General features: G+C 36.6%; 1 protein-coding gene across 2 annotated transcripts; it reads left to right on the forward strand.

The window, feature by feature from the left end:
* Positions 1–990: 990 nt before the first annotated feature.
* On the forward strand, positions 991–16,702 carry Tfb4 (transcription factor B4). Of its 2 annotated transcripts, none has more exons than XM_071657422.1 (5): positions 991–1,112; positions 5,202–5,417; positions 8,857–9,079; positions 12,092–12,246; positions 15,962–16,702. In XM_071657422.1, the coding sequence occupies exons 2-5, from the start codon at positions 5,211–5,213 to the stop codon at positions 16,214–16,216; spliced, it is 840 nt and encodes a 279-aa protein (XP_071513523.1). In that variant the 5' UTR covers positions 991–1,112; positions 5,202–5,210; the 3' UTR covers positions 16,217–16,702. The 2 variants fall into 2 exon arrangements, with proteins under 2 accessions (XP_071513523.1, XP_071513524.1); XM_071657423.1 differs by lacking the exon at positions 991–1,112 and adding an exon at positions 1,119–1,255.
* The last annotated feature ends 80 nt before the right edge of the window (positions 16,703–16,782 follow it).

The following is a 16,782-nucleotide window of genomic DNA, read 5'->3' on the forward strand; positions in this document are numbered from 1 at the left end:
CCACTGCCATCTACCATTGCTAGTGACCCCTGCTTGTGACCACTGCCATCTACCATTGCTAGCGACTCCTGCTTGTGACCACTGCCAGCGACTCCTGTGAGCGACCATTGCCAGTGGCTCCTGCTAGTGACTATTGCCATCTGTCATTATCAGCAACTGCTCATAGTGACCACTATCTACCATTGCCAGTGACCACTGCCATTTACCAATGCCAGCGATCGCCACAACCGGCTACTGGTAGTCTGTAAAAATGAACGATCCTAATTGCTAACGATCATTCCAGATGATCTTTTATTTCACCCAGTACAGCTTTATCTGTAAATTACTGCTAACATGATGTTGCTAATTGTTAGTACAGGTAAAATATTGAAATGATTGATATTTTATGAACTTGAATGCCATGGATCGTACAGCAAGATCGCTATTAAAACATGAGTTGATCAGTAAGAGGAATTGTCTCATAATTGTTCGAGTTGGGGATTAGCCTAACCATAATCCCACTGGTCACAGTTAATGCCATTAAAAAAAAATAAAGGTCTAAAGGACAAATTATTGAATATATTTAATGAAAGGAAAGAAAAGCGGGAACAAGCCGTCCATGCCAACGCTTATTTACTGAACTTTTAAGCTTGATACCGTCACATTGTGCGGGTCTTGGAAGCTTTTTGAATTATACATATTTATAATAGTTATCACATTTATGATATCATTGAAAATCTTTATATGTTTTAAGTAGTAGAAACTCAGATAAGGTAAACAAAAGGCCCACTAGTTTTTATTTTTACCTTTAACGTGCAAATGTTATCCTCTCTCTCTCTCTCTCTCTCTCAAAATATATATATATATATATATATATATATATATATATATATATATATATATATATATATGTATATATATATATATACATTGATGATTATATAAAGAAAATGGTATGCACGAGTAGTTATATAGGTAAGTAAATAGAGAAATAAAATCTTTATTGGATGAAATCTATGAACACTGTTGGTGTGAAGATGGTAACAGTGGCTAGTTGATGATTGTGGTTGTTAGTGAATTATACTGTTGGTGAGGATTACGGCTACTGATACTCCATAGAATTATCATCAAAGGTATCTTTATCAAAGATATTGTTAGACAGTTATGATAGTTTAATGATGTGTGACTTCATGGCTGACTGATGTATGGGTAGCCATCAACCCCACAAGACGTAAGGACAAATGGGGTACATGATAAGTGGCCGTAGTGCTGTAGGGTACGTAATACTCCGGCCTATGTTGGCACACATGTTCCATCCAATGTAGATAAGTGGAAATGGTAATACATTAGGATAGGATTCTAATTGGAGAATACAGAAAGGGTTACAGAACATGATTTGGAGCTTTGTATTATTAAATATCCATTTTAGCTCTTGTCTTAGAACTAGCTTTGGCTGCTTACTGATCAAATGCTGTATATAGTTGATTGTGATAATGCAAATACCTGCGGAGGACCACAGACTTTATCATCTTTTGTACTGAATGTGAAGAGATTACTGTAATAGTATATCAGGAAAAGATGGGATTACTTAATGTAAAAGTAGTTAATATGCATGTAAAATATCATCAAACCATGAGAGAACCTCTCTTAACTGTAGCCAAAATATACTGGTCAAACGCTTGATGGAGTACTGTGCAAATGACTTCGAGTAAACTCAAATTCTAGAATAGAGACGCCACATTTATGTGTTTGATATCTTAGTTTTTAGATTAGGGAATCTATGGGGTTACTAAAGGAATGATATAAAAGTGTGAAATTGTGCTTTAATACTCTTTCTAACTGTCGATATCAAATTGTCAGTGGTTGACTCATGAAACATGAGGAAACTGGGATGAAATGATAATACTGTGATACTATGAAATATGGAAATCAAATGATTTACATTTTTAATGTTTAAAGACTGCACTTATGAAGATTTCAGAATTATATTTTCATATGAAAAATGTACAGTACTCCACTTATCTCTACCATGTTTTTTTCATTTAGTGAGCACAGATGTTTAAAGTGATATGAAAAATATGACACTGTGTGGGATAAATCTCATAACCATTAATTCAAGCCTTAATGTAGATATCTGAACTCAACCAACATATTTCCAAAACTCTGATTAAGTTGGATTGAAATGTTACGAGGCATGGTGCATTCATTGGAGTGCATACTTAGTAAAGAATAGTATGCATTTCTTGCACGCTACAGGCAAGTTTTTTGCTTCATTATGGCATCATATGGTTTTGGTTTGGAAATTGGTTTGTAAATTGAATAAAGCTCTATTGATTCTCAACAAGCACCAGGTGAATGTTTTTGGTCAGCTGTCTTTGGGACAGTCACTTTTCTGATGTCCTCATACATAGCATAAAGACATTTTGTTCTTGTACTATTTGCAGGATTTCATGAAAGTGCTACAAATACATCACTTAAACTGTCCTGGGTTGATTTTGAGTGTTTTTACCCCACAGTTTCGTTTTATTTCAAAGTCCTTCCTGTTTTACGAATACTTCAGAACCCTGTCCATTTTAAGGAAATTTAAAATTGTTGGAGTTACAGGTGCTACTTCTACAATCTTACACTCACCGTCTCCTGTACACATTGTGACAATGCATTCCTGAAAAAAAATTTTGATTTCTTTCATCTAGAAAGGTGGCATTCCTAAACTAATTCTTTTTTCAGTCTTATTCTGGTGAGGTTTATATAAATTCTGTTGATATTCAAGTGAATCACTTACCTTTGCACTGATAAACCCAACAGTTTCCCTTGTATGCATAATCCTTACAACTCGCGCCATAATTAGTATCTTCTGTATAATATAATGCTCACATCATTGCTCTGCAAGTGTTTTTGTATTCTCTAAGTATTAAACTAGCACCACAAAACAAAATTACTCGATATACATAGTAGCTCTGAGTAGCACAGAGCTATGGTAGACTTTTACCCTGTATATATATTGAATGAAGCATTACTAATGTGGGTTATGTATATCAGAAAAAATGAGGTATTAATGAAAAAGGTAAAACACTGAAGTAAGACTGCTATGTAGGTTAGATGAAGTTTTCACAAGTTATGCTGATTGTTTTATGTCTATTACCTCCTCTTACATAAATTAACCCCACATTTTTCTTAATGTATGTCATCCAATAATTCTCAATTTAGCTATTTTTCAAAACCTGCATTAGGTAATGAGTATTTTATTTAACAGAGCTAGTATAAAGATTCTATTGGCATTGTCACCCCCTTGAAAGAGTTCCAGCATGGAGCAGGTGTCAGAAATGTAGATATAGTGCTTAGAGAATACATTAAAGAATTATGAAGCATAATTTGTAGTATTGTATTTCACTCTATTTGAATAAGGCAGTGCTGTTAAGGATAGTGAATATCAGAGAAAATGTTTGGTTAATTAATGTAAGAGTAAGTAAATTACATTAAAAGAATCAACCTATGAAAACCATGTAACCTCCCTTGGCAGTCAAGATTTATTCTGATTTTCAATATTCTCGTTGAAATATATCAAATATACCCATGATTAAGCCTCATCCCAACTGCCCACTTTGAAAAACCAGAAAGACTAAGTGACCATTCACACCACTGCCCAACCTTCTCACATTCAATGTGGACCCCAGCAGCAGGCCATAGTGGTACATTCCAACCATATATCAACTGTTAGGGGAAGTTTGGTGAATTTTATGCCAGGACTTTTACATTAACCCTACATTTTCATAGATCTTTATAACCCTCACTACTGCTGCCGTATTTGACATATGTATTTGTAAAACAGTATAGAAAATAGAACAATCCCAACAATCTTGTATGATGCAAGGCATAGGCGGTAGATGTTTGTGTGCCAAGGAGGGTGGATGTTTTGGAAATGAACTGTTTAAGGAATGTAAATGCTGTGAGGTGGTTTGATTTAATAAGTAACAAAAGAGTAGGAGAGTTGTGGTCAATAAGAAGAGTGTGGTTGAGAGAGCTAAAGTGTGCTGAATTGGTTTGGACTTATAGAGAGAATGAGTGAACAGAGGTTAACAAGAATATGTGTCAGAAATGGAGGGGAACAAGAAAAAAAAGGAGACAATCGGAGATAGAAGGATGGCGTGAACACTATTTTGAGTGCTCAGGGCCTGAACATGCAGTAAGGTGAAAGGCATGCATGAGATAGAGTGAACTGGAGAAAGATGGTATAGAGAGGGAGACATGCTGTTAGTGGGCTGAGCTAGGGCATGTGAAATGGTTGGGGGAAATCCTGGAAACATCTGTGGGGCCTGACTGTGGATAGGGGGCTGTGGTTTCAGGGCATTACACACGGGAGCTAGAGGATGAATGTGAATGAATGGTGCCTTTCTTCATCTATTCCTGATGCTAATGTGGGAATGGCAGATAAATGTGAAAAAAAAGAATAACCATTTATACATATGGTGATCCAAATAAAGTTTTGTCATTCTTATTGAAGTCTGTTAACAATAGATTGCCAATAACAGTTGTGTTGCAATATTTTGGAGAAATTTATTCTGTTGATTGATATTTGAAAAGGTGATAGTAATAAGAACTATATATATATATGAAGGAAATTATGGTGTTAATTAATGTAAAATAATACCCTTTTTAAAAATTTAGTCGAAGTATACCACTCACACTCATGATTCAACATTGCACGAATGCCACTAAATATAATAAAATAGACCAACTGGCCACATGCATGTGGTTTGTTAGCCTTCAGTCCATTAGCACAAACACACTCCATCTCACACATAACTCAACTTTATTTTCAGTGAGAAATTTTATTGTAGTAAGCATTACACATTTGCCCTGGTCAAAGGCAAAAATCTTGTTGTAGGTATTCACTATGCTTCTTCCAACAAAACTACCTTCATTGGCTCTCTTTTCACCCTTGGTTTTGCCATCCCTTTTGTTCTTTCCCTCATCAAGATTTCTCCCTCACTTTGGCCCCCCTCTCATCTTGTTTTCCACCTTCTTGATTTAACACAGTGCTTGAAAAGAAAAATTTTCTTAGATTTTTTTTTTTTTATACTGGGCACCTGCTGACTGGCAAAATTTTTTGTAGACTTATTTATTGCATATATCAAAGAAACCCATTTTCCCTGTTTCTAATACTTTTTTTTTTTAAATAGCCATACCAAGTTACTGATGTTAACATGTGAAATGATTTCCAGAATTGGATCATGGCTGGTGATGGTTGCCTGCTGGTGATGGTGATTGATGTGCACCCCCAAATAGCAGAACATGAAATTAATGTTCAGAACTACTTTAATGCCTGCATCTCCTTTGCTAATATTCACCTGGCAGCCAGTGTCAAGAACACACTTGCTGTTATAGCGGCTAATCATTTAGAAACACGGTTCCTCTATCCTCAGACTGCAGATGAAAAGGTAAAGTTACTATTGTAAATATACAAAGTATGTCCATGAAAAAGAGAATAAGATGATTATTTTTAATGTATTGATATTATGTTTCATCGCAGCCATTGTGTATTGCCAAATTTACAATAACCTCAGAGAACCATGGGAGATGATTGCCCATGGAAGTTTATTATTTTTTACACTTGATTATGTTAGGTACTCAGGATTTTTTCAAGGGGAGAAGTATGAGCTTGCCATGATGATGATGAAATACTGAAAATTGGTAATGTCAAAGCACATTATTTTCTTCTTTTATACAAAATATTCTGGAATTTGCAAGTAGTGTAACTGGATATAAGCCATAATGATCTTTGATATTAGTCTTTAAGAAAGCAATGTAAAGGTACTCAAAACTTACGTGCTTAACTTTACCAAAACTCTATGTTAGAGCATCTAAACCTAAGACATGTTATCATCAAAAATTATATTTCCTGTTGCTGGATAGCCTGAAAGCCCTTAATTGTGACAATACCAAGGTATTTTCCAGTCACCACTTAGGTTGCATGGGGAGGGTTGGCAAAAATTCTCCTAAAAAAAAACTTGAGAAGTTATCCCTGGTAGGTCCCAAACAGGTTAATCCCAGAATTCCTGATAATGGGAGTTACTTCTTTTTAAGAGTAGAATTCTAAAGAGAGCTTCAGAAATCCTAGAAGAATCTGAATCTTAAAGAATACTTGAAAAAGTTTAAAACTAACTGATACTGAGTAGACACATGGATATCATGAAGTAAGTTGATGTCACATGTTTCCCAACTTTTAGGCTGTATAATTGTATGAGAAAATTTATACATGTGAGTTTGGAAAAGTGTGTGGAAGAAGAAAGTTAAGAGTGAATGTGAATAAGAGCAAGGTTATTAGGTACAGTAGGGTTGAGGGTCAAGTCAATTGGGAGGTGAGTTTGAATGGAGAAAAACTGGAGGAAGTGAAGTGTTTTAGATATCTGGGAGTGGATCTGGCAGCGGATGGAACCATGGAAGCGGAAGTGGATCATAGAGTGGGGGAGGGGGCGAAAATCCTGGGGGCCTTGAAGAATGTGTGGAAGTCGAGAACATTATCTCGGAAAGCAAAAATGGGTATGTTTGAAGGAATAGTGGTTCCAACAATGTTGTATGGTTGCGGGGCGTGGGCTATGGATAGAGTTGTGCGCAGGAGGATGGATGTGCTGGAAATGAGATATTTGAGGACAATGTGTGGTGTGAGGTGGTTTGATCGAGTGAGTAACGTAAGGGTAAGAGAGATGTGTGGAAATAGAAAGAGCGTGGTTGAGAGAGCAGAAGAGGGTGTTTTGAAGTGGTTTGGGCACATGGAGAGGATGAGTGAGGAAAGACTGACCAAGAGGATATATGTGTCGGAGGTGGAGGGAACAAGGAGAAGAGGGAGACCAAATTGGAGGTGGAAAGATGGAGTGAAAAAGATTTTGTGTGATCGGGGCCTGAACATGCAGGAGGGTGAAAGGAGGGCAAGGAATAGAGTGAATTGGAGCGATGTGGTATACCGGGGTTGACGTGCTGTCAGTGGATTGAAGCAGGGCATGTGAAGCGTCTGGGGTAAGCCATGGAAAGCTGTGTAGGTATGTATATTTGCGTGTGTGGACGTATGTATATACATGTGTATGGGGGGGGGTTGGGCCATTTCTTTCGTCTGTTTCCTTGCGCTACCTCGCAAACGCGGGAGACAGCGACAAAGTATAATAATAATAATAAAAAAGTTCCAAATCCTAGTGCTTCTAATCTGAAAATGCAACTCCAATTAGAAGTAGTCTAGGAATGCTTGTAGAATCAACTGTGACTACTAAAGTCATTAAACCTTGAAGAAACAAAAGGTTTTGGGGAGAGCTCTATCTGGGAGATTTACTGGGGAAAAGAAGTACACCTATTCCTTGTGTTTCAGAAAGGTTCCATTCCTAAAAATCTTTTCTTAATTCAATTTTTCATAAATTGAATCATAATTCCCACTAACTTATGTAACTGAAAATATGTTCTTACAGGAAGTTTTTCTTACCAAAAACATAATATAATCACATTTTTGATGCTATTGATAATATGTAATTCGGGACCTAGATATTCTCATGTGTAATTGTAGAGGAAATGAAAAAGTTGTACTTATCAAAAAGTCTGCTGATTGGTGTGTGAAGTGGTTGTTCCGCAAGTTTCTAGTGGAGTTGAGGTGGGTGAGGAAGGGGCAAGACATGTTAACAACATGGCTTTCCTTGATGCTGTTTGCTAAGCCACTGTTAGTGATTTCTTCTAACCAGGGCTAGGTGGCACATATTGTCTTCATTCATGAGCTGACTTGGCATCAGCAGGTTAGTATTGAAGTCAGGTTGTTGTTTTATGTACTTTTTGTAGAATTTATGCAAACTGAATTTTGGATACTATTGCGTAGTTACCCAACAAGAGTATGGCTATGATTACCCCTTTTGTTTTTCCCTTTTCTTCATTTTTTCTTATATTTGTTATATTTTTCATCAGTTTGTGTTCCCAATTATCTTTAAGAATATCTTAAGATCTTTAGAAACTAGCATTGAGGAACATCCTTTTTAGTTTGTCTAGACAATTTGAAATCTATGTTCGGGAATTTTTCCATTTAGATGAAAAGACTGGAATTGTTCTGGTATTGTTGGCTCAACTTGTCTTTTATGTCAGAATCATGATGTCAGAAGGATATGTCTATACAAGCTCTTATGAGGAAATTTTTCCCTAAGCAAGTTTTAAAGAGGTATTTGAAATCCCTTAATGCTTTTGTCAAGCATACACAGTATTATACAGCAACCTCACCCTCAATCTCAACCTCATGAAGTTGTCACAGAGGAGATATAGAGAAAGAAATAACATGTGGGTATGCTAATGGTCATATGTTCTCTTAGATAAGAATTTTTTTTCCAACCCTTACTTCCATGCTGTTATTCTTTCATAGTTCAAGGAACAAATTTACCTTGGAGAGAAAATTGAATATTGAAGAAAGAACTGTCTCTCTCCAGGGCAGTGTGCTGTGAGTAATTTTTCTTGTGTTATCTCACCTTAGCTTTCCCTCTGATTTGATAAACTTCTAAACTGACTAATCACCATTGGGCTGATGTCCTTGCTTTCAATAATTATGTGGTGATCAGCCTCATGCAGCCTGACAACCAGCAGTATGATGATGACATCACTGGGTGATGATTGCTGATTGGAAGGTAGAGTTCCCAGAGTGAGCTGATGGTGCAACCTATGCTTGGTTAGTCAGTGAAGGATATGAGGGTTAACCTTACCAGAGGGTAGGGGTTAGAGGCTCCTAACCCTAAGAGGTCATAGAAGTTCTCTCAGTTTGCAGGATACCAGCCAAGAGAGAAGCAGTTTTTAATTCTGTAGAACTCACTTTATTTACTGCATTAAGAGAGACAGTGTAGCACTGCTTCATTTTTATTTTAGGTTGACCACCAAAAGGATGGCAGACTAGAACTCTTGGGACAAGTAGATGAAGACATTGAAAAGGAATTAAGAAGTATGATCATGCATTACTCAAAGGCTGCCCAGACAGAATCCCTTCTCTCAGGGGCCCTTGGTCGAGCTCTCTTGTACATTAAGCGACAAGAAGTAGAAAACATATTAGGAAAAAAAATTCATGCAAGGATACTGGTTATCAAAATATCAAGTAGGTATTCATTATTCTTAGTTCACATAAATATAAAGTCACAAATGTTAGGCAGGCACAAATTAGGGATTTTCTGGAGAATAGTTACAACAGTGGTAGTAATTCAGCACTGCAGTAGGTTGCTGTCTTTTCCTTCTGATTTCCGGTGTGGTTTTTTACTTGATGGCTGGATGAAGCAAGTAATTGTTCTACCGTATAAAGAAAGAGGAAGTAAAATTGAGTCTAGAAATTATATAGGAATAATTTTCCTGAGCATAGTTGGCAAGGTGTATGGTAGGGTAATGATTGATTGAGTTAAAAAGATCAGAGAACTCATTGTTTATGAAGAACAAGATGGGTTTAGTAAGAGAGGATGTATTGATCAGCCTTTTACACTCAAACACATGATGGAGAGAGTTTTAGAGGAAAAGATGAGGTATGCAGCAATTATGAATTCATAAAAATGATGTGATGAAGTGAATAGGAGAGCTTTTTGGAAAGTTTTGACTCTGTTGGTGAGCATGGAGGAATTCTGAATGCTGTTCAGAGCTTTTTTGGTGGAAGTAGTGCATGTATGAGATTAAGCAGTGGTTTGAAAGAAATGGACTGTGTCAAGGTTTTCTGATGTCCCTGTGGTTATTTAATGATTTTATGAATGGGTATTGCATGAATTGAGAGTGAGAAGGGATGATTGTGATGAGATAATTAACTGAAGAGAAAAGTGAGGCAAGTTGATGTATTTGTTGCGTCCAAATGATGCTCATTTTTTTTTCCAATTTCTTGCTGTCATATATGATTTACCAAAACTAGAGCCCAACATCTATATTCCAAGATTCACAGACCATTCCTTTTCTTGACATGACCACTTTATATATGTATTGGTTCAACTTGTTGACAGCATGTCACCCCAATATACTACATCATTCCAATTCACCCTATTCCGTGCACACATCTCACTCTCCTGGATGTTCAGGCCATGATATCTCAAAGCCTTTTTCACTTCATCCTTCTTTCTCCTTAGGGTTTATCTTGCTCCTTCCACTTTTGACACAGATCCTCTTCATCAATCTTTTGTTACTTATCCTTTCCCTATGTCTAAACTGTTTTAGCACATCCTGGTTTGCTCTTTAAATCAAACTGTGCTTACTACCGCACATTTATCTTACACTCATTCTCTGCACAATCAACGCAACACACACCATGTATTGTCCTTAGGCATTTTATTTTCAACATTTCCACCCTTGTCCATATCTTTTCTTTCAGGACCCAAAACTTGGATCAACACAACACTGTTGAGACTTCTATTTTCAACCATACCCATCATTGCCATAACAAACATGAACCTCTCCTTCCACACAGTCCTCAGTGCAACCTGAAACTTGGCTTGCTTTCCCGACTTTATGACTTGCTTCAATTCCCATGGTTCCATCCCTGGCCATTTCCACTTTCGGGTTCAGTGTCTGCAAAAAACATTGTCTGCCTCCCAAATATTTTCACAGCAAAGGTCTATTGTGGGTACAGTACAATCATATGACACTCTCAGGGTGAAAGTATTATATATATGGTTGCTGAGACTAGTGTTTCTTTTGGTGTGAGCATCAGCATCCTGACTCAGTGTGCCTCAGGCTAGCTTTAGGAAAGGACATTATTTATTCTTCCTGGTTGTCTTTTCATTTTGGGAAGTTTGATTCTAGTTGCTGTATTTCTTCCACCTGTGCTTCAAGATATAGATATATTTGGAATAAAGATTAACTACCGTACTAAGAACAGTATGATATGTAATGGTTGAATAATTTTTTTATTTTACATTTTTTAAGTATACAGAGCATCAAACTCCACATCCTTGCTTCATTGTTATGTAGGAAAATTTTTATGGGTGTTCTTTGATCTGCAATTCTCTTGATATCAAGCTCTTTTTGTGCATTTGTGCACAGTCATTTATTTCTTTATTGCTTGTGCTTGCGGACATCATATCTAGTCCATTCTTTTCATTGAATATTTTACTTAAAGTAAAATGTTCTCCGCATCTACATTGAAATTTGTTATTTCTTCATTTGCTAATAAGAATATTGGTTTAGTGTAAAGAGTGTAATTTATACAAATCAGATGCATCCTCAAAAATATTTACATTCACTTTAGATGCAAAATAAAATGAATACATATACATCATCAAGATTCACAAATGTAAGCGTAAAAGATATACAGATGATCCCCAACTTATAATGGTTTGACTTACAATTTTTCATCTTTACGATGGTGCAATAGCAATAAGTATTCAGTAGAAACCATACTTCGAATTTTGAATTTTAATCTTTTCCCAGGCTTGTGATATGCGGTATGATACTCTCTCGTGATGCTGCACAGCAGCAGTGAGCTGCAGCTTCCAGTCAGCCATGCGATCACGAGTGTAATCAACAATATTGCATGTATTAAATGTATTTTCACCTTATGATGGATTTATCGGAACATAATCTCATCTTAAGTTGGGGATCATCTTTATAGCCCCGAGATAGCTTTTTGTCTAAATCCCTACTTGTTGAGATTGGTTTGTTCTTGTAGGTGGGTAGAGTTGGCAGATAGTCTTTGCTATTATGCATATACTTAGGGTTGCTTATAATTTATAACATCTACTGTCATTGAAATGTTACTAATGGATGGGTGGTTGTGCTGCCTGGAATATGAAATGATATAACAATTGTCAGAGTGCTTTAGCTAATGAAACAATCTTTGATGCTTCACCCAAATATTGTGTGAGGTATCTCATCAAAAGTGAACATGAGTGACCAGCTTTTTATTATACCTTTGTGAATAACCTTAGCTGAATGACAGAAACCTGTTTTATGGCTTGAACAAAGAAAATTATCCTTGCACTGTGGTGCCCTATAATGTATAAAATTCTGATAGTTTTTATGTTTAAATATGAGCTTTTATAGCAGAGTATTATGTTAAATATGAGCTTTTTTTAGCAGAGTATTATGTTGTAAAATAATATCTTGCATGTGGATTAATATTTACAATTTGTCTCTTTCACAGTTGACACAGGTAGTCAATACCTGAATTATATCAATACTTACCTAACTGCACAGAAAATCAGCACGCCAATTGATGTTTGTGTTATTGGAAGTGACTGTGGGTTGCTTCAGCAAGGTGCGGACATCAGTGGTGGCTACTACCATTGTGTTCCAGAGGTAAGCATTTAAGTATTGTCCTGAATAAAAAACATTTGTTTGCTAGGAGACCAATAGGTTTAGCAGCCTATCATGTATAATTTACCATTTTTTTGCTCTTTACTTGTTTTGAAAAAGGTACTTCCGTTACTTCAGCCTGTAAGCTTTCATCATTCATCACATTTAACTTAAACATCAAAGAGAAGTCCAAAATGCAAACACGGTTTGACTGCTAGAACACCTGCAAGCAGTTAGAGGCCTGTTTTTAAAGTTATAAACTGTTAACAGATCTCTAAAAGAGTTTTTAGGGCAGATTACATCTCGGCTACACCCAGTTATTTGTACTTGTGTGAAGCTTTAAGGGTTTTGACATGATCAAATAAGGCAGAGTGCATGAGTGCTAATGATTACCCATCTCTTGTAATCCATTTCCATTTACATGCATCATTTCCACAGCTCCTGCAGTAGAAGTGCTTCCCCTTCCTTATCTCTCATCTACATACCCCTGTTTTTACCCCAAAGATATTCGTAAGCCATTTACCCATATACCTGTGAGCTTTGTTTACCTCAGAGCTTGAACATCTAAGTTCATTTTCTCTAACATATTACCTATCTCTCCCATCTTTTGGTTTCATCCAAGACATTCAGACACCACAGCTTGAACCATCGAGGAGGATAAGTACTCTGTCACTTGGCTCCCACTTTTGCTTCAACTTTTAGAAATTGAAAAAGAAAGGAAGGGTTCCAGCTCTTAAGTTGCCTTTTGTGATACCCGGGAATTAGTGGGATGTATAATTTCTCTCTTATTCCCTGGGATATTATTATTATTATCTTTCTTTCTTTCTTTCATACTATTCGCCATTTCCCGCATTAGCGAGGTAGCGTTGAGAACAGAGGACTGGGCCCTTGAGGGAATATCCTCACCTGGGCCCCTTCTCTGTTCCCTCTTTTGGAAAATTAAAAAAAAAAAAAAAGTGAGAGGGGAGGATTTCCAGCCCCCCGCTCCCTCCCCTTTTAGTCGCCTTCTACGACACGAAGGGAATACGTGGGAAGTATTCTTTCTCCCCTATCCCCATTATTATTATTATTATTATTATTATTATTATTATTATTATTTTTTTTTTTTTTTGCCGCTGTCTCCTGCGTTTGCGAGGTAGCGCAAGGAAACAGACGAAAGAAATGGCCCAACCCACCCCCATACACATGTATATACATACGTCCACACACCCAAATATACATACCTACACAGCTTTCCATGGTTTACCCCAGACGCTTCACATGCCCTGATTCAATCCACTGACAGCACGTCAACCCCGGTACACCACATCGATCCAATTCACTCTATTCCTTGCCCTCCTTTCACCCTCCTGCATATTCAGGCCCCGATCACACAAAATCTTTTTCACTCCATCTTTCCACCTCCAATTTGGTCTCCCTCTTCTCCTCGTTCCCTCCACCTCTGACACATATATCCTCTTGGTCAATCTTTCCTCACTCATTCTCTCCATGTGCCCAAACCATTTCAAAACACCCTCTTCTGCTCTCTCAACCATGCTCTTTTTATTTCCACACATCTCTCTTACCCTTACGTTACTTACTCGATCAAACCACCTCACACCACACATTGTCCTCAAACATCTCATTTCCATTTATTATTATTATTATTATCCTGTGTTACTATTATTTTTTCTATACTTGTTTTTTGTTTCCCACATCAGCAAGGTAACACAAGGAGCAGATGTAGAAAAGGCCTCATTCACTTACATCCATTCTCTACCTGTCATGTAAAATACCCCAAAACCATGGCTTATATCCACAACCAGGCCTACTTTGTATGCCTTAGTTCAGGCCACTGATAACACATCACGCCTTGCTTACCACATTGCTCCAGTTCTCTTTTTTTATCCCATCCACACCTTTCACCCTCCTACATGTGCAGGCCCCAGTCACTCAGAATCTTTTTTACTTCAACTTTCCATCTCAAATATGGCCTCCCCTTCTCCTTTTCCCCTCCACTTTTGATGGATATATTCTCTTTGTCAATGACTTCTCACTCATTCTTGTTATGTGTCCAAAATATTTCATCTCATTCAACCATACTTCTCTAATATCCACACTTCTTTTTTACCCATTTATAACTTAATGAAACCACTTCAAACGACATAGTGTCCTAAGATATTCCATTTCCAACACATCCATTCTTCTCTACTCATTATCTATAGCCCATACTTCACATTCATACAACATTGTAGGGACTACTATACCCAAAAACATGCCCATTTTCACCCTTCCTCACATTCCTCAGTGCTCCCAAAATGCTATCATTATTAATAATAATGATATTATTGATATTATTATTCATTATTATTATTGTGCAACCTCAGAACTCCTTTTATTTGGAATCTGCAGCTTTAAAGCTGTGCTCCATACTTAGGGATGACAGGGTAGACTCCTTTTGAGCAGGAAGTTTCTTAGTGGCACTATACCCCTTTATGTTCACTATCTGTGCTATAGACTTATCGAAGATGACTTTTCACTCTCTGTGTTACCATTGGCAGGTGGGTTCTGGGAACATTGGTCAGATTGATAAACAAGGTCTCATAAAGCAAATCTCTTGTAATATTTTTGTCATGTTTGCTAGCTTTGTCCTACCTTAGTGACATGATGCCACATATTGTATTCCAAAATAGAAAGAGGGATGGGAGACAGGGGAAGGAGAGAGATAGAAAAGTAAGAACAAAGAATGATGGGTACTTAGAAAGGAGGTGAGCGAGAGGGATAGAAAGAGGGAAAAGAAGGATGTGACATTTGATTTGACTAGCATAGGCACTGAACGTGTTTAGCTTTACCATGTTAATATGTGCTTTGATTTTACCGTATGTAGAGGCTGGTATTTCACAACACATTCTGGCTGTGACATACATCATTAATCATTAACCTTTAGACATTGGGCATCTTGATTGCAGACTTACATATTAGGTGCTGGGAGTCTCCGTATGAAGCACTGTTTTGTAACAAGGCTTCTTTTGAACTGTCCCACCAGTATCTTGATAATTGTACCACTCTGTAAATAATTCTGAATTGTAAATATATATGTAAATAAATGTGAGTATATTTTTATATATGTAAACACTAACCACAATTATTGAAGTATCATTTACTAAACATGCATTTACAAGGCTAATTCTTTGCTGTAGCTCTCCCTTTCTTCCCTTCCTCAGACCAGATATATGTTTACTTTATCATTATACCCTAGTCACGTAAGTTGTGTTATATACATATTTCTTTCGTTTTGTGATAGGAAACTGAGAATTTGAAGATCATAATTCTTTATCTTTTCTGTGATAAATAATAGCAAGTCATATGGCATTTAAGGGTCATATTGTGAATATTATTGATTCTATGCCTTTATGAAGTACTCTAATGACTATACTCTGCACTTTAGTAATCTCATACCTTAATATTTCCTCAGTAATGATTCTGTTCTTGAGTTACACTTCACAGTAAGGAAGCAATATGTATATTTTGCTACTCTTCAGTAAAGCCACTAATTACACTATTTAACAGTGGTCATTAACATAAATAATCACAGCACTTTCTTACTCAAAATTTTATACTTGAAATATGCACATACTAGTTATATAATGAGCATTAATATATATGGCCCTGCCTTGTAATAACCACATGCCTGTTTTAGTGAATTTTCATCTTAATAGAACTGTAAAAAAAATTCCAGGTATCAGAACTACTTCAGTCTCTGATATTGATGTATCAGGCAGATGTTGTTACACGAAAGAAGCTAAATGTACCTCCACCTGACACCGTTGATTATCGAGCTGCATGCTTTTGCCACCGCACACTTGTTGATATGGGCAATGTTTGCTCCAATTGCCTCTCAGTCTATTGCAAAGCAGTACCACTGTGTACTACATGTAATGTTATCTTTCAGACTGACAGGCCTCTCATGAAAATAGTGAAAAAGAAAAAATAGTTTTGAAAGGTAATTATCTCAATATAAAGATAATGATTATTTGATACTTCACTTAGGGACCATATCGTTCACAGAATTAATTAGACAGGAATATACTGTAAAGTATATCATTTTTGTTATCGTATAATAAGAGAAGACTTAAAGAAACTTCATAAAATCATTTGTGTAATAAACAGATCATGGCATCTGGTCCTTAGTTTAGTCATAAGTATGTTGTGATCATCATATGTTATGATTTACAAAAGTGTCTTGCTGTAAAATGTTAAAGGGCATACAACGAAAAGCTTATGCAGTGCATATTTAGACATAGGGAATTGGTATTTGGTCTATGAAACACAGGTTTGTAGGACTCGGGCAGATTTTAGTTTAGACAGGACTAAATAAAGGAGTCGTAGTGGAAACAATGTCAGATTACCATCTAAGGAGAAGAGAAACTAGTTTTACCAATAAAACTTATGTCAATGTCATAAATGGCATGAAAGAGAATGGTTTTAATTTCCCTTGATGTGCTTAGTAGCTTGCTTGTAAGGCTGTATATTTGCATAGGTAATTTCTGGATCAGATTT

This window comes from Panulirus ornatus, chromosome 64 (genome assembly GCF_036320965.1).
Source record: "Panulirus ornatus isolate Po-2019 chromosome 64, ASM3632096v1, whole genome shotgun sequence".
NCBI classification, from domain to species: Eukaryota; Metazoa; Arthropoda; class Malacostraca; order Decapoda; family Palinuridae; genus Panulirus; species Panulirus ornatus.